This window comes from Mobula hypostoma, chromosome 2 (assembly GCF_963921235.1).
Source record: "Mobula hypostoma chromosome 2, sMobHyp1.1, whole genome shotgun sequence".
NCBI lineage: Eukaryota > Metazoa > Chordata > Chondrichthyes > Myliobatiformes > Myliobatidae > Mobula > Mobula hypostoma.
Genome location: NC_086098.1, coordinates 157732877 through 157755789, shown reverse-complemented (window position 1 = coordinate 157755789; position 22913 = coordinate 157732877). Strand labels below are relative to the sequence as shown.

Sequence of the window (22913 nt, the reverse complement as noted above, 5' to 3'; positions counted from 1 at the left end):
CTCCTCTCCACTTACTCTACCCCACCCTTCTACTCCCCCTCTCCCTCTATACACGCTCTATTCACATTCTTCTCCCATCTCTCCCTTTCTTCCCTCCACTTCCTCTCTCTGTCTCATTATCACCTATATAAATACATCAATAAGATTTTCATTCTCTAAGCTTTCTCACAGGTTCTCTCACTCACCAAATCTTGGTATTCTGTTTGGATCAGGATCATGACTCTGCATCTGTCCTTTTTTTAATTGCACATTGGTCAATTCTGCCCTGCTCATAATAATCACGATATAGAAGGGTTTATTCCCAGACTCTGCTCTCTGGGATCCTGGAAACTTGTTTGAAATATTACAGTAATCATTGCTGATTTAGTTTAGAAAACATGGTCTGTGGGATCAAAGTACTGCTGTCGTTGTATTAAACCAGATTACGATGAAGATGTTGCCAGGGAAACTGCTGCAAGATTAAAAGAGACTTAAGCTTCTGTATCAAAAATGAAATTGCTGCTCATTCAGGTTTAGTTGCTGTACATTCTGCATTGTATTTCCTCCCTGCATCTCTGTGTTTTATTGCTGCTTTCCAGCAAGGACAATGGAAAGGTCTTGAGTATTGTCAGGTTCAAAGCTCAGCCAACAATGGGGCACATTCCAAGCATTACAAATAAAAACTGAAAAGTAGTTAGAAATGAAGGTTAATCAATAATTGAGATTTCAAGAAGATTATTTTCATCTTGAACCAAACTGATCCAGGTTCTGAACTACTTGTCTTCCAAACATGAGAAATTGACCACTTAAATGGAGTTGAGAAGGGAGTGATATAGTTGGGGTATGTTTTTTTTTACAATATTTTTATTGAATTTTACATATATTTCACATGTACAAATAAACAATAATAATAATTAAACTAAATAGTGAAACATGTCCTCATGTTTTTCACAATCATCAAAGGAAAAGAAATATAACATTTCACATACTTCACATATTTAACAAAGAAATAAAATAAAAACACATCAGAAAAAAAACCGTAGAAGCACTCAACAACACACAGCTATTTCAAAATGACTGTGCACCTTGACGTCCAAGAAACTCCAATAAAGGTTTCCACACATTTTCAAATTCTCCTGCCCTTCCTCTGGTTATGTAAGTCAGTCTCTCCAATAATACACAAGATGCCATACATGTATTGAAGGTATATCCATTTTTCTCCAAGATAAAGCTATCATCCTCCTGGCCTTCAGGAGTCCAAAGTTAATTAAAATTGACTGTTAGTAAAGTTCTTTGGATATATACCTAGCATACATATTTTTGCTTGGTGAGGCACCTTTACTCCAACAGTCCCAGATATAGTCTGAACAACTGTTTTCCAGTATTTTTTTTTAAATTTTGGACAGTCCCATACACAGTGAAACAGAGTACCCTTTTCTTCTAAACATTTAACACAAGTGTCCAGGATGTCAGGGGGCCAACGGTTCAGTTTGACCAGGGTTCTCGTTAACCATTTGTGTTGTAATAGCTTCATTCTCATGTTAATTGATTGTTTTTGGGCTTTTAAGCATGCTATTTCCCACTCAGTTTCTTGTATGTCCTCTTGAACATCCAGTCTCCATGCCTCCAGCCTGTCAATGGTGGACTTCTTATCATATGACATCAAAGCTGTATAGAATAAAGAAATCTGACTCCTCCTCAATTTGGGGGTATGTTGGGGCATAAGTTCAGGATACCTGTATAGAGAGGCCCAAGGGGTAGAAATTAGCCAAAAGTCTTCCAGGACTTGCTTCAGGTTCTCTCTTTGTCACCCTCTCTCAGCCTTACCCTCTTTCTCTTCCCTGGCCTCTTACTTGCCTTTGCCCTCCTTTCATCACCCTCTCCCTCCTTTTCCTTCCTATCGCCCTCACCCATCCTCTTTCCCCTTCCTCCTTTCCTTCCCTCCATATCTGAGCTTCCCTATCACCCTTGTCCTCTCCCTGGGTTTGGGGTGATGATGGGTGGAGAAGGAAGTTAAGTTTAATTTATTATTCCTCCTTGTTTTCCATTGTCTTGTCTGTTTTCCTGCCATTGGAGATCTAAGTACATAATTTACAGTGGGCAGTATGCTGGATAGAAGCATGCAAGAGATTTTAATAACATGCATAATGTCACAGTTTGGCCTTTATTGACCACTGTTTTATGGCTTAGAGATTGTCCTTGCTTGTGCTGTTAATTCAGTGGCACAGTTTGAAAGTTAATGGAAAAGTAAAGTGACTTTTAAGGCATCTGATCCAAAGTTACCATTTAAAAAGATGGCATTTCCTCTGTTTACTGGTGAAAGTAGTGTTGATGATGTTTAAAAATAAATTGATTTTTTGTAAAGATTAGGGAGGGAATTACCTTATTATCTTTGTAACTCTTTGAATACATTTGGCACATAAAGTATCACATAATATTTTCGTAGAAGCAAACTATATGCACATACATAGTGAGATAAAGGGAAGTAGACAAAAGGATTTTTAAGAAAATTCATCTTTTTAAAAATCTGAGCATTAGCCATATCTTGCTGTAGTCATAGTGGTGGTGAGCAGCCATCTTGACTCACAGCAGCTCATGTGGTGAAGGTATTCTCTCAGTGCTATTGGGGAAGCAGTTCCAGGATCTGGACTCTGTGCCAGTTAAGATACACTGACATCGCCTTTTGCCCTTGACCTTCTTGGGGCTGAAGGTCACAGGCTGGGAGGTGATATTGACATAGCCCTGAAAAAAAAATTCTCTTTTTTTTTCTCCCTCTGTCCCTCTCACTATACTCCTCGCCCATCCTCTGGGCTTCCCTCCCCCTTTCTTCCTCCCTAGGCCTCCCATCCCATGATCCTCTCCCTTCTCCAGCCTTATATCCCTTTTGCCAATCAACTTCCCAGCTCTTAGCTCCATCTCTCCCCCCACCCTGTCTTCGCCTATCATATCAGATCTCCCCCTCCCACTTTCAAATCTCTTACTATCTCTTCTTTCAGTTAGTCCTGACGAAGGGTCTCGGCCCGAAATGTCGACTGTGCCTCTTCCTATAGCTGCTGCCTGGCCTGCTGCATTCACCAGCATTTTTTGAGTGTGTTGGTTGAATAGATTTTGTTGATGTGTTTCACAGCAGCCACTGTCTCTGGTGGTACAAGGATGGAATGTTTAGAGTAGTGTTTCGGGTGCCAATTGAGGGGCTGCATGGACAAATTTGAAGAATTTATGTAGAATTTGTGGTCTAGCACTTTAGAATTTTTTTCAGGTACTGGTCAAAGTTAATGTTTGAAACATTTTCCATAAGATGTTTCCTGCATATTATTCTGGAATGCCTATGCCTGTGTGCACAATTACTTATAAAAATGTTTATATCTTGTAAATTAGTTTTAAAAAAGGTAATTGGATCAAACGTGGGTCAGCCCTTGTGGCTACGGGGGTCAGGGGGTATGGAGGGAAGGCTGGGGTGGGGTTCTGAGTTGGATGATCAGCCATGATCATAATAAATGGCGGTGCAGGCTCGAAGGGCCGAATGGCCTACTCCTGCACCTATTTTCTATGTTTCTAAAATGCACTTAACAGAACTTTGCAAGAATTATCTGAGTAGGATGTACTGGGTAGGGAATATCCTCTATTTGTCTATTTTATCCCCATTCCTGTACTACACTGCTTCAGTCAGTCACCACTGGCAGCATGCAAGGCAGCATTGGAGAGGATCCAGAGGAGGTTCACTAGAATGATCCTGGAATTGAAAGGGTATGAGGGGCCTTTGGCTTTGGGCATGTACTTGCTGAAATTTAGAAGAATGGGGGAGGGGTTTCTCAGTGACAGCTATTGAACAGTGAAGGGGCTAGATAGATGTGGACATCTTCTATAATGGGGGAATCTGAGACCAGAGGACACAGCCTCAGAATAGATAGGCATCCCTTTAGAACAGAGATGAGAAGGAATTTCTTTAACCATGGAATTCATTGTCACAGAGAGCTGTGGAGGCCAAGTCATTAGGTATATTTAAAGTGGAGGTTGATAGGTTCTTGATTAGTAAGGGTGCCAATGGTATGGGGAGAAGCCATGAGAATGGGATTGAGAAGCATATTTGGGCTGAGTGGCCTAATTCTGCTCCTATGTCTTATGGCCTTGTAGACATAAATAGGGAAATGTTGTTCTAATGAACAAATGCTGCATGTTGGCAGGGTCATATTCCTTGCAGGAAGTTACCAGGGAGGGCTTTGTAAAGATATGAGTGAGGGCTCTGAATGCCTGCAGTCTGGAGAAGTCTGTTATGCTGACAAATGGCTAAAGAAGTTCCTCATTTCCATTCTAAAAGGAACCACCTCAATTCTGAGGCTGTACCCTCTGGTCTTAGACTCTCCTACCATAGGAAACATCATCTCTATATCCACTCTATCAAGGCCTTTCACCATTCAATAGGTTTTAATTAGGTCACCCTCATTCTTCTGAATTCCAGTGAATACAGACCTAGAGCAATCAAACACTTTTCGTATGACAAGCCGTTCAATCCTAGAATCATTTTTGTGAATCTCCTTTGAACCCTCTTCATTTTTAGCACATCCTTTCTAAGATAAGGGGTCCAAAACCGCTCATAATACTCTAATGTGGCCTCACCAGTGCTTTATAAATTCTCAACATTACGTCCTTGTTTTTATATTCTAGTCCTCTTGAAATGACTGCTAACATTGCATTTGCCTTCCTAAGCACAGACTTAACCTGCAAATTAACCTTGAGGGAATCCTGCACATTGGACTCCTAAGTTCCTTTGCATCTCAGTTTTTTTGTATTATCTCTCCATTTAGAAAACAGACAACCAAAGTGCATGACCATACACTTGCCAACACTGTATTCCATCTGCCATTTCTTTACCCTTTCTCCTCATCTAAGTTCTTCTGTAGCCTCTCTACTTCTCAAAAAATCTGCTCCTCCATCTGTCTTCTTATCGTCTGCAAACCTTGAAACAATGCCAGCAATTCCGTCATCCAAATCATTGACATATAACATAAAAAGAATCGGTCCCAATACAGTCCCCTATTGAGTCACTGGCAGCCCACTCTTTGCCTTCTGCCAATCAGCTTTATCCATGCTAGACTCTTTCCTGTAATACCATGGGCTCGTAGCTTGTTAAGCAACTTCATGTGTGATGCCTTGTCAGTGGTCTTCTGTAAAATCCAAGTACACAACCAGTAAAGGCTCCCTTTATTCCCGCTCTTTGCCTCTTGCCAATCAGCCACTGCTTTATCCATGCTAGAACCTTTCCAGTAATACCATGGGCTCATAGCTTCTTAAGCAGCCTCACGTGTGGCATCTTGTCAAAGGCCTTCTGAAAATCCAAGTACACAATTCTCCTTTGTCTGTCCTGCTTGTTATTTCTTCAAAGAACTGCAACGGATTTTTCAGGCAAGATTTTCCTTTGAAGAAACCATGCTGACTACAGTATATTTTATCATGTGCCTCCAAGTGCCCTGAGACCTTATCCTTAGAAATAGACTCCAATATCTTCCCAGCCATGGAGGTCAGACTAACTGATGTATAGTTTCCTTTCGTCTGCCTCTCTCCCTTCTTGAAGTGTAGAGTGACATTTGTAATTTTTCAGTCTTCCAGAACCTAGTGGTTTCTGGAAGATCATTACAAGTGCCAGAGGTGTACAACAACTGGTCCGAGTGACTTATCTACCTTCAGACCTTCCAGTTTTCCCAAGAACCTTCTCTCTAGTATTGGTAACTTCATATACCTTGTGTCCCCTGACAGCTCAAACTTCTACCATACTGCTAGTGTCTTCCACAGTGAAGACTGATACAAAATACTTTTTCAGTTTGTCCATCATTTCTTTGTCCCCCATTACTACCTCTCTAGTATTGTTTTACAGTGGTGCAACATCCATTCTCACCTCCCTTTTACACTTTATGTATCTGAAGAAACTTTTGGTATCCTCTTTAATATTATCGGCAAGCTTACTTTCATATTCAATCTTCACCTTCACGACTTTTTAGTTGCTTTTCTGTTGGTTTTTAAAAGCTTCTCAGTCCTTTGACTTCCCACTTTTTTTTTCTCTGTTATATACCCTCTCTGTCTTTTATGTTGGCTTTGGCTTCTCCGGTTAGCCATGGTTGTGTCATATTGCCTTTCAAATACTTTATGAATATGTTACAAATACTGCTCTACCATCATCCCTGCCAGTGTTCTTTTCCAATTAATCTGGCCAACTCCCCTCTCATGCCTCTGTAATTCCCTTTACTTCACTGTAATACCAGTACATCTGACTTTAGCTTCTCCTTCTCAAATTTCAGGGTGAACTTAATCATATTATGATGACTTTCCCCAAGGGTTCTTTTACCTTAGGCTCTCTAATCAATTCCGGTTCATTGCACAACACCCAATCCAGGATAGCTGATCCCCTAGTAGGCTCAAACACAAGCTGCTCTAAAAAGCCATGACTATTGTAATGCGCCCTTTTGGTGTGTATTTTCTATCTCCAGTTCTAATTTGTAGACTACATCCTTACTAATGTTTGGAAGTCTGTTTACATCTCCCATCAGTGTCTTTTTACACTTGCAGTTCCTTAGCTCTATCCATAATGATTCAAAACATTCCGACCCTATGTCACCTCTTTCTAATGATTTGAATTCATTTTTTATGAGTACCACAACTCACCCCCTCTGCCTTCCTGCTTGTCCTTTCAATACAATTTATATCCTGGATATTAAGCTCCCAGCTATAATCTTCTTTCAGCAATGATTCAGTGATGCCTACTACACTATACATGCCAATCTGTAACTATGCTACAGGTTCTTCCATCTTATTCCATACACTGCATGCATTCAGATTTAATACCTTCAGTCCCGTACTCACCCTTTTCGATTTATCTGCCTTTTACGTTGTAACTCATCCTGTTGGCTACAATTTTACCCTATCAACGACCTCTACTTATTACACCTTGCCTCAATTTGTAAAACAGCTACCTTATCTTCAGCACTATAACCTGCCTTTCCTACGATATTTCGTGCATTGAAATATACACAGCTCAGGACAGTAGTCGTACCATGCTCAACCTTTTGATTCCTAACTTTGTCTAAGGTCTTACCAGCATCTGCCTCCACAACCCCTCCAGTAACTGTTCTGGCACTCTGGCTCCCATCCTCCTGCAACTCTAGTTTACACTCGTATTAACAAGCCTTCCGCTAGGATATTAGCACCAGTTCAGGTGCAAGCCGTCCTTCTTGTACAGGTCCCACTTTCCCCAGAAGAGAGCCCAATGATCCAAAAATCTTATGCCCTCCTTCCTACACCAACTCCTTAGCCGTGTATTAAAGTGTATAATATTCCTAGTTCTGACCTCACTAGCATGTGGTACAGGTAGCAGTCTTGAGATCACAACCCTCGAGGTCCTGCCCTTTAACTGGACGCCTAACTCCCTATTCACAAGCTCATCACATCCTACCCATGTCATTGGTACCAACATGGACCACGACCTCTGGCTGATCACCCCCCCCCCCCAAACTTAGAATGCTGAGGACTCAATCTGAGATTTTCCTGGCCCTGGCACCAGGAGGCAATATATCATGCAGGAATCTAATTCTCGGCCGCAAAACCTCCTGTCCGTTCCATTAACTAACGAATCCCCTATCACCACAACGTGCCTTTTCTTCCCCTCTTCCCTTTTGAGTCACAGAACTGGACTCCAGGCCAGAAACTCGACCACTGTGACTTTCCTCTGTCAGGTAAACCCCCCCTCCCCCCACCAACAGTATCCAAAGTAATATACTTGTTGTTGGGAGGTCTGGCCACAGGGGTACTCTGCACTGGCTTCTTAACCCTTTTCTCCTTCCTGACTGTCACCCAGTTTCCTGTGTCCTGCACCTTGTGTCTAACTACCTCTCCGCATGTCCTATCGATCCCCTCTTCAGTCTTCCGAATTATCTGGAGTTCATCCAGTTCCAGTTCCAGCTCCAACTCCTTAACACAGATTGTTAGAACCTGCCGCTGGATGCACTTCTCACAGTTGTAGTCGTCAGGAACACTAGAAATCTCCCTGCCTTCCCACATCTCGCAAGAGGAGCATTCTATTATCCTACCTGGCATCGCTACAGTCTGAGCTGAGCAGATATAAAAAAGGGATGGAGAAAAAAACCTTAACCTCGAGCTTTTCTTTTCTTTGCTCTGTCTTACTGAAGCCTCTCTTCGCTGAAGCCTCGAGAGTTAAAGCCTCAAGATCACCACTCTGGCTCCGTCCACTCAGACGACGGCTGCTGCAATGATGGCCCCTGCACTTGCCTCTACCTTCCTTTAATTTGCTCTTGCTAATCAATTCCAAATGTGGATTGATCACTGGTCAAAGCTCTATTGCACTGCTGCTCCCTTTTCTACTCAGGCAGTGGACCTGAGTGAAAGCCTCCTCTCAAAACTTCCGATGTTCAGGTTGGTCACTGGTCAAAGCTCTATGCATGAACAGAGCTAATAATCTTGACCACATCCTCCTCTTCAATTTAGATTTCTTGCATTTCCTCTATCATTGACCTTCACATTTTCCTCTTTCCAACAAAACAAAAATAAAAACCATACAAATGCTCATTCCAATTCAAATTTATAAATGCAATTATCCTGTAGTGCAGGCAAAAATAAATCATCTCAGTACTTCCCCTTAGTGCTAGTCTTCTGTGTATCTTTTATTCTCTGATACACCTATCAGATGCTTCTTTGATTGTTTCATTATGGGCAGTGATAATTGATAAACTTCAAGTGAAAAGACTAAAGAACTGTATGGCCTATTAGCAGTGGTTCCCAAAGTGGGTGATATTGTTCACTGGAGACAGTGGGAGTTTCTAAGGGCAATGAGATAAAGGGGGTGGTGGGGGAAAGGAACTCAATAACAAGGGGACAGTTGAGGGACTGCAGGCTTAATTTAAGGACTGAATTTATTATAAGCTTCTGATCCGCAGTGGCTCATAATTGATTATAATGATCACGTAATCACCTCATCTTTTGCTAACCCACCGTTCTCTTAGATTTTGCTTGAAGTGTGTTATAATTTTTGAAAAGCAATGCAATATTCCTATATGAGAAATCTGGACTGAAGAAATCTGAATGACTGGCGTCCTGTCACATTCACCTCAATAATAAAGAAATGCTTTGAGAGGCTGGTCAAAGATTACACCTGCAGCATGCTGCCACCCACATTGGACCCCTACAATTCATCTTCCAACATACCCAATCAACAGACAACACAATAGCTACAGCTCAATACACCATTCTTGGACTACGGTCCAGCATTCAGCATTCAATACCATAATTCCCTCCAGGTTTGACAAGATGTTCAGAAACTTTGGCTTTCACCCTGCCTTGGGTAGCTGGATCCTGGACTTCTCATCAGATCACCTGCAGGTGATAATAATGGACTCCCTCACCTCTGCCCCTCTGACCCTTAAAATAGTTGCCCCTCAGGGCTTTGTACTAAGCCCCCTCCTTTATATACCCATGACTGTGTCGCCACCCACAGCTCCAATCTGCTAATTAAATTTGATGACAACACTACACTGATTGGCCTAATCTCAAATAATAATGAGGCAGCCTACAGAGAGGAAGTCATCACCCTGACACAGTGATCTCAAGAAAACAACCTCTCACTCAACGTCGCAAAAACAAAGGAGCTGGTTGTTGATGACAGGAGGAATAGAGACAGGCTAATGCCTATAGACATCAATAGATCTGGGGTTGAGAGGGTGAACAGCTGTAAGTTCCTCAGCATAAACATCACCGAGGATCTCATGTCATCTGTACATACCGGCTGTGTGGTGAAAAAGGCACAACAGTGCCTCTTTCACCTCAGACGGTTGAAGAAGTTTGGTATGGGCCCCCAAATCCTAAGAACTTTCTACAGGGACACAATTGAGAGCATCTGACTGGCTGCATCACTGCCTGGTATGGAAACAGTACTTCCCTCAATCGCAGGACTCTGCAGAGAGTGGTGTGGACAGCCCAGCGCATCTGTAGATGTGAACTTCCCATTATTCAGGACATTTACAAAGACAGGTGTGACCCGAGTCACCCCAACCACAAACTGTTCCTGCTGCTGCCATCTGGGAAACAGTACTGCAGCATAAAAGCCAGGACCAGCAGGCTCTGGGACAGCTTCTTCCACCAGGCTATCAGACTGCTTAATTCATGCTGATGCAACTGTATTTCTATGTTATATTGACTATCCTGTTGTACATAATATTTATCATCAATTACTATAATTGCACATTGCACATTTGAACGGGCACATACCGTAAAGATTTTTACTCATGTATATGAAGGATGTAAGTAATAGTCAATTCAATTCATTTCAATCATGTTATTTCCATGGCCCACTCTGCGTATTATTGCTATTCGCTACTGTAGTACAGTGTTAGCTAGTACAATTTTCATACTCTAATAACACCATTACACAATTACTATGAATTAGGGTGTAGTGTTCAATGTGGTAAAGTTAAAAAATCTGCCCTTTAGAATGGCCTTGACTGCATTTCTCTGGCCAACAACCCAACTGAGATATCGCTGCCCCATTTTATGTATCTTCAGGCAGAGATTCAGGTTTTGCCTGAGCTATGATGAAATCATAATTTTCCCCTTTATTGATCACAGCTCTTGAGGTTAGACTTAAACAATAGATGATTGACTGTGGTCATTAAACCATAATGAAAATGGCAGAAGTGGACCAAACAAAAAAGAAGTGTGAAGTATCTGAAATATTGATTTCTACCAGCACCAAGCAACCAGCAGCAATCAATGTGTCCGTTGTGTGAAAAAGATTTTTCAAATGAGGCAATGAAACTGTCTAGGCTCCTTGAATATTTGAAGAGATTAACAAGACCTTGGCTTATTCTCAGTCACTTCATAAAAACTTTCAGAAATGGAAAAACACCACTTGCACTGTTGCTGGTACTTCACAACAAAATATTGATGGTCTGAGTGCTTCATGCAACATTTCATTGCTCGTAGTTAAATATGGAAAACCCCATACAGTTGAAGAAGAACTGATTGTGCCAGCAGTGAGGGAGGTTCTGAGTACTGTTTTGCAGAAGTCACCAAACCAAATAATTAAATCAGCAACAACTCTGTTCAAAGACAAATAGATTAAATTTCTGAGATTGTGCAACATACTTAAGACAATAGAATTTGTTCAGCAGTTCGATGAGTCAGTTTTGCCAGGCAAAACATCTTTGCTTCTTGGTTATGATCACTTAATAAAAGTTGTAAGCATCGTTCAAGAACTGTTATTTGCAAGAGGACTAAGAACAGATATGAAAGGGGAATCGTTATTTCCGGTTGGTGAGCAATTTTTCAGAGAGAAGGACATTCTACTCACCAACATCCTTGCTTGTGCAACAGATCAGGCACCATCAAGCGACCGTAGGGACATTACGTTCTTGAAAAAAGAGTTGTACCTAACATACTTTTTATTATAAAAGTATGTATGCAGAATACAACTCTGATATTTGCCTTCTCCAGATAGACATAAAATATAAAAAACATAGAAGTATTTTGAAAAAAGGCATTAATCCCCTCCCCCGCACAAAAGGGAAAAGAAACAAAGCCCTCCCAACCCTTTCCTTGCACAAGAGCTAACAGATCCACATGGAGAAACAACAAGAATATCAAACCCCAAATCCCCAACTCTCCAATCAGCAACAAGAAGCAGGCCAATATGAACTACACTCCAACCCACAAATCTCAGAATTTCAATAACTGGATCCGCAAATTTGCTGATGATACAAAGATTGGAGGTGTAGTGGACAGTGAGGAAGGTTTTCAGAGCCTGCAGAGGGATTTGGACCAGCTGGAGAAATGGGCTGAAAAATGGCAGATGGAGTTTAATACTGACAAGTGTGAGGTATTGCACGTTGGAAGGACAAACCAAGGTAGAACATATAGGGTTAATGGTAAGGTACTGAGGAGTGCAGTAGAACAGAGGGATCTGGGAATACAGATACAAAATTCCCTAAAAGTGGCATCACAGGTAGATAGGGTCGTAAAGAGAGCTTTTGGTACATTGGCCTTTATTAATCAAAGTATTGAGTGTAAGAGCTGGAATGTTATGATGAGGTTGTATAAGGCATTGGTGAGGCCAGATCTGGAGTATTGTGTTCAGTTTTGGTCACCAAATTACAGGAAGGATATAAATAAGGTTGAAAGAGTGCAGAGAAGGTTTACAAGGATGTTGCTGGGACTTGAGAAACTCAGTTACAGAGAAAGGTTGAATAGGTTAGGATTTTATTCCCTGGAGCGTAGAAGAATGAGGGGAGATTTGATAGAGGTATATAAAATTATGATGAGTCTAGATAGAGTGAATGCAAGCAGGCTTTTTCCACTGAGGCAAGGAGAGAAAAAAACCAGAGGACATGGGTTAAGGGTGAGGGGGGGAAAGTTTAAAGGGAACATTAGTGGGGGCTTCTTCACACAGAGAGTGGTGGGAGTATGGAATGAGCTGCCGGATGAGGTGGTAAATGCGGGTTCTTTTCTAACATTTAAAAATAAATTAGACAGATACATGGATGGGAGGTGTATGGAGGGATATGGTCTGTGTGCAGGTCAGTGGGACTAGGCAGAAAATGGTTCGGCACAGCCAAGAAGGGCCAAAAGGCCTGTTTCTGTGCTGTAGTTTCTATGGTTCTATGGTTCTATCTCTGAGATCTTCAGGACACAGCGGCCCCTGCGAGGTCAACGACTCGAACCAGCGACCCTTTCAAGGGCAGCATCTTGAACCAGCGACCATTCACTGTGTAATTCACAAACATCTTGTTGCAAAAAAAACCTAGTTGATTGGCTGCACAAATCATTAAATGCAGTTATCATAGCAGTAAATAAAATCAAATCACATGCTCTCAATTCTCAACAATTTCCAGAGGTATTGAGAATAATGAACAGTTTGAACACCTGCTGTTGCATACAGAAGTCAAATGACTCTTGAAAGGAAACTGCTTGAGATGCTTTTATGTGATTTTTAAAACTCTTAAAAAATTTTGATTAATTACTGGTCCACGGTGCAAAAAAGGTTGGTGACCCCTGTTCTAACCTTTCTTTTTAAGTGATATTAAAAATGGATCATACTATTAATTTACTTAGTTTTAACATGAAAGGATTAAAAAACTTAAGGACCCAATTATTATTTTTACAAGAAACTCATGTTCGTAAATGTGACAAATTATGCCTCTTCAGTCATTGGAAAAGACTTCAGTTTCATTCCTCCTTTCAGGTTAAGTCCAGGGGAGTTTCGATTTTTATAGATAATGCAGTTTCTTTTGTTCAACATAAAGCAGTGTCTGATACCAATGGCGTTTTGTTGTAGTATCAGGAAAATTAGATAATAAATTAATGGTATTTGCTAATTTATATGCGCCGAATACAGATAATCCAGGGTTCTTTGAGCGTTTTTTTTTCCACTTTTGCCAGATTTAAGTCTTTACTCACTGGTTTTGGGCAGAGATTTTAACGTTGCTTAGACCCGGTTTTAGATCGGTCATCTGCTAAACCAGCGACACTTAGTAAATCAGCCTTGGTTATTCAATCTTTTCTAATGAAATGTGATATTGTTGATGTCTGATGTTTCTTATACTCAATAGTTAAGGAGTTCTCATTTTTTTCTCATGTTCATCATATGTATTCCATGATTGCTTATTTTTTTATTGATAGCCAAATGATTCCACTAGTTCAATCCTGTGAATATAAAGAGATTGCTGTCTCAGATCATGCTCCTGTGTTTTTATCTTTAAATCTTCCTGGTCTCCCTCAAATAAACAGATTTTAGCGTTTTAATCCAATCTTGCTATCAGAAAAGGATTTTAAAAAATCTTTGGAGAGACCAATTACTCTTTTTTTTTTAAGAGAATACACGGGAAGAGACTTCTAGTCTTATATGGGATGCCTTTAAGGCTTATGTCGGAGGATAAATCATTTCTTGTACTGCAAATGTTAAGAAAAAAGCTAATAAAAAGAGAATTGAACTAACTAATCAGTTGAAACAATTAGATCAAAAATATGCCTTGGCTCCAGAACCAGCTTTATATAAAAGGCATGTTGAAATTAAAAGTAAATGTGATCTTCTTTTAACATATCCAATTGAAACCCAACTTTTAAAAGATAAGAGTGAATTTTATATTCATGGAGACAAAACAGGTAAATTACTGGTTAACCAATTAAAAACTTTTATAGTTAAACAGCAAATTAAAGAAATTTGTAAAGCTAATGGTGATAGGACAACTGACCATTTAGAAATTTTATTCCAAACTTTATAGTTCTGACCCTCCCAAAGATAATACTGTAGTGAATATTTTTTTAGACCAATTAAACATCCCTACACTTTCAGATGATAACGGAAAACAGTTGAATCAACCTATTTCTTATGAGGAAATTGCCGAGGCTGTATGTTCATTGCACTCAGGGAAGGCTCCGGGTCCTGATGGATTTTCTGGAGAATTTTATAAGGCTTTTTCCTCATTTCTTATACCTCATTTATAATCAGTCCTTTCGGACTCCTTTAAGTTGGGTGGGTTACCACAATCTTTTTATGAAGCTTCTATTTCGCTTATTCTTAAAATGAATAAGAATCCAACTGAATGCTCTTCATATAGACTTATCTCCTTAATGTTGACACTAAAATTCTATCTAAAGTTCTGGCTCGTAGGATTGAAAATATTTTACCTTCTATCATTTCTGATGATCAGACAGGATTTATTAAAAATCGAAATTCCCATTTTAGTATTTGTTGTTTATTAAATGTCATTTATTCTCCTTCTAAAGAGATATCGGAACGTGTAATATCCTTAGACGCCGAGAAAGCTTTTGATCAGGTTGAATGGAATTATTTATTTAGAACCTTAGAAAAGTTTAATTTTGGGCCCAATTATATTCAATGGATTAAATTACTTTATTTCTCTACTTCTGCTCAGGTTCTTACTAACTCTCAGAATTCCAAACCATTTAAACTTCAGTGTGGAACTAAACATGGTTATTGCTTTCCAAGAATCTAATGATGTTACTGGTATTTTAAGGAGAGGTACTATTCATAAAGTTCCGCTTTATGCTGATGACCTATTGCTTTATATTTCCAATGTTCAGACTTCAGTACCTTCTGTACTTTCCTTACTCTCCTGTTTTAGTCAGTTTCAGGATATAAACTAAATTTTCATAAGAGTGAACGTTTTCCTTTGAATAATTTGGTATCAATTAATACTAACCTTCCTTTTAAAATTGTAAGAGATCAATTTACTTATTTGGGTGTAACAATTACTAAGAATTATAAACACTTATTTAAAGATTTTTTTTTACCCTATTGAGTTATATAAAAAGGGCACTATCAAAATGGTCGCCCCTTTCATTATCGTTGATTGGCCGAATTAATTCTATTAAAATAAATATCTTGCCTAAATTTTTATACCTTTTTCAGGCCCTACCCATTTTTATTCCTAAATCCTTTTTTGATTCTCTTGATTCTATCATATCTTCATATATATGGAAAAATAAACTTTCTCAACTAAATAAAGTTCATCTTCAAAAACCTAAAAAGAATGGAGGTTTAGCTTTACCAAATTTTAGGTTTTATTACTGGGCAGTCAATATACGGAACCTCACATTTTGGTTATATTGTATTAACCGAGTGGACTGTCTGGTTTAGGTTTCTTTAGAAGCTAACTCTGTTAATAAATTTTCTATTATCTCTCTGCTTGGATCCTCAATTCCTTTATTTTTAAGTAAACTAACTTATAGTTTTGTAGTTAAACATACTTTGAGGATTTGGGTACAATTTAGAAAATATTTTGGTTTATTGAGATTTTCTCTTTCAAGTCCCATTTTTTCTAACTATTTTTTAAAACCTTCTATGACTGATATAGTTTTTAAAGATTGGAATAGACTGGGTATTAAATGCTTCAAGGATTTGTTTGTTGAAGGAAGTCTCTTTTCGTTTGAGCAGATGCCAGCTAAATATAGGTTACCAAAAACCCACTTTTTTCGATATTTACAAATTAGAGACTTTCTGTGATCTCAATTTCCAATCATACATTTCCTAAAAGTCCCGATAAGAATTTATTAGATGTAATTTTTTATATAATTTTGTTTGCTTAGCATAACAAAACTTTCAATTTCCCTTTGAAACCTTTTTATAATGGATCAATATCTAATATTTATACTATGTTGTTGGGAATGATAAACATTCCTTTAGACAAAATTAAAAATCTCTGGGAACAAGACTTACAGACTTCAATTTCTGAGGAAACTTGGAATGAAATTTTTAAATTGGTTAATACCTCATTGTTATCTGCCCGTCACTCCCTCCTACAATTTAAGGTGGTCCATAGGGCCTACATGACTAAAGATAAGCTGTCTTATTTTTATTCGGATATATCTCCTTATTGTGACAGATGTAACAATGGAAAAGCTTCACTAATTCATATGTTTTAGACATGCCCGAGTCTTGAAAAATATTGGAAGGAAATATTCCAAACTTTTTCTGTACTTTTTAAAGTAAATTTTAAACCTAACCCTTTGATTGCCTTATTTGGTATTGTTGGAGTAAAATATATTATTTTGGAGACACCTGATTTGCACATTTTGACTTTTATTTCTCTTATAGCTAGGAGGGCATTGTTGTTTAGGTGGAAGGATGTTGCTCCGCCTACTCATGCTCAATGGTTAAATGATGTTATGTCATGCTTAAATTTAGAGAAGATTCGTTGTTCAATTTCTGAATCAAGACAAGACTTTCTAACATTGTGGGGACCATTTTTAAATTATTTTCAAAATCTTTGATTCATTATTAAGTATGGATGTTGGCTAATAATATGTTTTACTATATGATAGGATTTTTTTCCTTTTTTCTTTCTTTACCAAACCGCTTTTTTTGCTAGTGGGCTTAGATTTTTTTTTTGTATAATAAAATTATTATTACTTTTCAATATTATGATTCAATTCAACTTCCATGAATATGGGGTTTTGACACTTCAAGTGTGATTCTAATATATTGTATTCTGTACTCTTGTATTCTGCTTTTATGTAAGTAATCAATAAAAATATTGGAAGAGAAAACCTAGCACATTTATTTTTCCTTTATTTACACACTTAGTCCAGCAGTTGTGGAGCATACGGATCCCTTCTTTGTAGTCTTGGACCTCCAGAAGTGGTCTACAGCAGGGGTGATTGATAAGTTTGTGGCCTGAAGTAGAAGGAGATGAGGAGAAACTTCAAACTTTCTTCATTTTCACTCAGAGTTGAACTGCACATGCTTGTAACGAGGGCTGTATAACTCATTTCCTTCTACCTTAGGCCACAAACTTATCAATCACCCCTGCTGTGGACCACCTGGAGGTCCAATACGCTCTCATTACATGCACGTGCAGTTCAACTCTTTGAGTGATAATGCAGAAAGTTTGAAGTTAATAACTCACCTCCTTCTACCTTAGGCCACGAACTTATCAATCATCCCTGCTGTGGACCACTTCTACAAAGTGGTCCGTATGCTCCACGACCACTGGACTAAGTGTGTACATGAAGGAGGGGACTATGTTGAAAGATGTGCTAGATTTTCTAAAATTGACTCCTTCTACCTTCGGCCACAAACTTACCAATCACCCCTCATACAATGAATTTGAGGAAATTACCAATAGGCTAGACAAGGGAGATGCAGTGGATGTTGTATATTTGGATTTTCAGAAGGCCTTTGACAAGGTGCCACACATGAGGCTACTTAACAAGATAAGAGGGCATGGAATTACGGGAAAGTTACATACGTGAATAGAGCGTTGTCTGATTGGCAGGAAACAGAGAGTGGGAATAAAGGGATCCTATTCTGGTTGGCTGCCGGTTACCAGTGGTGTTCCACAGGGGTCTGTGTTGGGGCCGCTTCTTTTTACATTGTACATCAACGATTTGGATTATGGAATAGATGGCTTTGTGGCTAAGTTTGCTGACGATACAAAGATAGGTGGAGGGGCCAGTAGTGTTGAGGAAATGGAGAGTCTGCAGAGAGACTTGGATAGATTGGAAGAATGGGCAAAGAAGTGGCAAATGAAGTACAATGTTGGAAAGTGTATGGTTATGCACTTTGGCAGAAGTAATAAACGGGCAGACTATTATTTAAATGGGGAAAGAATTCAAAGTTCTGAGATGCAACAGGGCTTGGGAGTCCTTGTTCAGGATACCCTTAAGGTTAACCTTAAGGTAGTGAAGAAGGTGAATGCAATGTTGGCATTCATTTCTAGAGGAATAGAGTATAAGAGCAGGGATGTGATGTTGAGGCTTTATAAGGCGCTGGTGAGACCTCACTTGGAGTACTGTGGGCAGTTTTGGTCTCCTTATTTAAGAAAGGATGTGCTGACGTTGGAGAGAGTACAGAGAAGATTCACTAGAATGATTCCGGGAATGAGAGGGTTAACATATGAGGAACGTTTGTCCGCTCTTGGTCTGTATTCCCTGGCGTTTCACAGAATGAGGGGAGACCTTATAGAAACATTTCGAATGTTGAAAGGCATGGACAAAGGCATGGACAGAGTGGATGTGGCAAAGTTGTTTCTCATGATGGGGGAGTCTAGTACGAGAGGGCATGACTTAAGGATTAAAGGGCGCCCATTCAGAACAGAAATGTGAAGAAATTTTTTTAGCCAGATGGTGTTGAATCTATGGAATTTGTTGCCATGGGCAGCAGTGGAGGCCAAGTCATTGGGTGTATTTAAGGCAGACATTGATAGGTATCTGAGTAGCCAGGGCATCAAAGGTTACGGTGAAAAGGAGGGGGAGTGGGGCTAAATGGGAGAATGGATCAGCTCATGATAAAATGGCGGAGCAGACGCGATGGGCCGAATGGCCAACTTCTGCTCATTTGTCTTATGGTCTTATGGACTGATAGGAAATTACAAGAGAGCTTGGGGGATGGAGACAAAAGAGACCACAGGCAGTGGGATCTCAAGGAAGAAACAAGATATTGGAAGAACTCAGCAAGTCAGACATCATCTGCTCAGGCAAAGGGATAGTTGAAGATTCAGGCTCGGACCCGAATGGAACCAGTGGAGGGAAGGGGGAAGAAATTGAGACACAGTGCTGGGAGGAGCAGGGTCGATTTCTAGCATCTGCAGAATCTCTTGTGTTTATAGTGTACAAGAGGGCCTGGGTGGATCAGGTAGAGAAAGGAACAGAGGGAGTGCCACCTGGTTCCACATGCCCCTATCTCCTTTGCCCTCTGTTCCCCTTTTGCATCCTTCCCTTATGTGCTTCCACTCACTACCTTCCTTTCTTATCAAGTTCCATAATTTGCATCCCTTTATTGTCTCCACTAACGTACTCCTGCTTCTGTCACACTTTCTGTGCCTGTCCCCTCCCCACCCACCTGTTTCCAGCTGGGTTTATCAACTCTTCCTCAGGTGGATTCACATGTCACCTGCCAGTTCCTGCATCACCACCTCTTCTACTGGCTGTCACTCTGTTACCTATGAATCATGATACATGGTCTCAACTTGAGAGGTCACTATCCCTTTGCCCCCACAGATACTGCCTGAACGCCTGTGTTCCTCCAGTAGCTTGTTTCTTTTGCTCCAGACTCCCTGCTGGGGCACTTCATCTTCCTATTCAGAGGTCAGATGATAAAATAAATAGTAAGTGACAGAAATACATCAAGGAAACAACATGACCCACCCTCACCAGGCAGGTTGTGTTATAATTGAATCAGTCATCTCAGTTGGTTATGACAGTAATTGGTTACCTTTGCTACTATGAAAGCCACATTTGCCTTTGCTATTAATGATACAAACTAGCCCCCGGTTATTGCCCTGCATTTTTTGCTATCCCACTTCAAGCTGTAAAATAAAACAATTAAGACCATCTTTCTTCAATAAAAGCATTAGATTGAACCAGAATCTGGTTTAATATTACTGGCATATGTCGTGAAAGTTGTTGTTTTGCAGCAGCAGTACATTATAATGGCCCTTGTGGCTACGGGGATCAGGGGGTATGGAGGGAAGGCTGGTGCAGGGTTCTGAGTTGGATGATCAGCCATGATCATAATAAATGGCGGTGCAGGCTCGAAGGGCCGAATGGCCTACTCCTGCACCTATTTTCTATGTTTCTATGTTTCTATAATACATAATTTAAAAATATATAAATTATATTAAGAAATATATTTTTTAAAAATTAAATAAGTAGTGCAAAAAAAGAAAAAAAAAGTGGGGTAATGTACATGCGTTCATTGTCCATCCAGAAATCTGATGGCGCAGGTGAAGAAGCTGTACCCAAAACATTAAGTGTGTGTCTTCAGTTTCCTGTATCTCCTCACTGATGGTAGCTGTCATGACATGAACAAAGTCACCAGAGAGACACTGAAGCTAGTGGATATAGAGAAGTTTTATTCAACAAAAACAAGCAACGGGCATCATATTGAGACAATCGTGGAAGAAGAGGCCTGCTTGACCCAATTTTACATGATATTTTACATGCTAAAGATGAAAGGTTAACAGCAGGACAATTCTATAGTTACAAAGTATCTACAATGCTTCCTTTGAATTACATTTAGTTTTCAAACACTTCCTTCTTCACACTTGTGCCCCAGGCACCCAAAATGAATGTTAATCAGCACTATCTGGTTTGCAATCAACTGCAGTCTACAGCTCCAGGAATACCACTGTTCAGGGCTGCATTTTAAATTCAATTTACAATCCACATTCAGGTCTGATGGTGAAATTAAATATTTGCTATATACCCTAACTCCTGAATGCTCCATAATAGTAGCAATAAGAAGAGGACATGTCCAGGCATTGAATTCTTTTTACTGGTCCAGCATAAGGAATGACTTTATGAAATAACTTCCTGGGGGAGTTAGTAAAAAATGGGTACTCAATTTGTATTTGCTAACACCAGAGTTTTATCATGGTGGCTAGGCAAGCATTACTGGAGTTAGAATTAACCAAGATGAGTAATCTGAGTATGGGCACTGTTGTTAAAACAATCGGAATGAGCGTATAGCTGTCTTTTCTTTCCTTGACTTGACACAATGCTGTACTAATTTGTTCTCAATCTTACCGCAGTGTTACAGACCTGAGGCCTGTCTTCAATTTAAAGATCATTTCCATGTTGAAGTTAAATCTGCCTGCAAAGGACGACAGACCAGAAATGCTGGGTGAGGAATTTGAGAGCTGTGGTAAAGGGTAACTGGCACTAATCTCAACTAGATTTGATGGAAGGTATTTTAATTGAGAGAAGGTTCCTTCTGCTGACTCATGTGATCTGACTTTTAATAACAAGATCTAAAAGATCAATTAATCTTTGTAGGCAAAATCTACTCAGTACCATTGAGCAGTTTAGTACTTTACTAAAAGCATCCAGTCACAGCAAAAAAACTGAGTAAAATCTTTAACTTTTCAAGGATCCCAAGAAGTGAAGGTCAGAGCAAGAATTTTTTGGAGGATGGGCAGAAATGGGAGAATTTTTGCCACGAAACATAACTGAAGAAAAGGTAAGCAACACCCACACAATTCTGGGGGAACTGAGCAAGACAGCCAGCATCCATGGAGGGGAATAAACAGTTGACATTTCAGGCTGAGACCCTTGCTGTGTTCCTCCAGCATTTTGTGTATGTTGCTCAAGATTACCAGCATCTGTAGTATCTCTAGTTTATGAAGAAAATGTGGTTTTCTAGAAATCTGTTTTGTAGGTGCAAAATGTATTGTGCATAAGTTGAAGAAACAAAGTGGATTGGATCAGGCAGATGTTTTTTTAAAAAGTGCAGAAAAGAATAACACTATTTCACTTAATTATGAGCCTCATTCCCCCTGCAGACTCAAAATATCAAAGGTGGTGGTAGTCGGGGACCTTTATGTGGGAAAGACAAGCCTGATTAACAGGTGAGTGGTACTAATTTATTATGATGCACTAAATTTTGAGGCTAGTCTAACATACTTAATTTAAACAAATGCCTGATTATTTATCTGTAGTATATAACAAAGAAGTATTTATACCTGTTTTGCATGATGATGATTATTGGTTTGTAAGCATGCAAAGCAGCAGTTTTGACCTCAGCAACATCTCAGAGTACAAAGTGAATAACTTGGATTTATATAGGGCCTATTACACTAGAGAAATTTCCAAAATGGAAATTTTGCGATGTAAACATTATTGTACGTTGAGGACACATGACCAGTTTGCTTAGTTAGATCCCATAAGCGACGAGGAGATAATGACCATTCAATCACTTCAAGTGACATGCCTTGTGGCACAACGGGCAGGAACCTTGCCTTTTCTTTAGTTTTTGACTGTTTTTTTAATGTGTCCGACAGGGTGATCAGCAGCACTGGGCCTCCACAGGGATTGTCTTGTCTCCCTTTCTCTTCATCATTTATACCTCGGACTTCAACTACTGCACAGAGTCTTGTCATCTTCAGAAGTTTTCGGATGACTCTGCCATAGTTGGATGCATCAGCAAGGGAGATGAGACTGAGTACAGGGCTATGGTAGGAAACTTTGTCACATGGTGTGAGCAGAATTATCTGCAGATTAATGTGAAAAAGACTAAGGAGCTGGTGGTAGACCTGAGGAGAACTAAGGTACCGGTGACCCCTGTTTCCATCCAGGGGGTCAGTGTGGACATGGTGGAGGATTACAAATACCTGGGGATACGAATTGACAATAAACTGGACTGGTCAAGGAACACTGAGACTGTCTACAAGAAGGGTCAAAGCCGTCTCTATTTCCTGAGGAGACTGAATCCTTTAACATCTGCCGGATGATGCTGAGGATGTTCTAGGAGTCTGTGGTGGCCAGTGCTATCATGTTTGCTGTTGTGTGCTGGGGCAGCAGGCTGAAGGTAGCAGACACCAACAGAATCAACAAACTCATTCGTAAGGCCAGTGATGTTGTGGGGATGGAACTGGACTCTCTGACGGTGGTGTCTGAAAAGAGGATGCTGTCTAAGTTGC

General features: G+C 39.8%; 1 protein-coding gene across 1 annotated transcript in view; it reads left to right on the top strand.

Annotated features, from left to right (window-relative positions):
- Window positions 1-22913, top strand: part of rab36 (RAB36, member RAS oncogene family) — an 80231-nt gene that overhangs the window by 14728 nt on the left and 42590 nt on the right. Inside the window, exons 2-3 of the mRNA XM_063040920.1 lie at window positions 21027-21118; window positions 21777-21842. Coding sequence (XP_062896990.1) covers window positions 21027-21118; window positions 21777-21842 — 158 coding nt within the window. The remainder of the gene's footprint in view (window positions 1-21026; window positions 21119-21776; window positions 21843-22913) is intronic.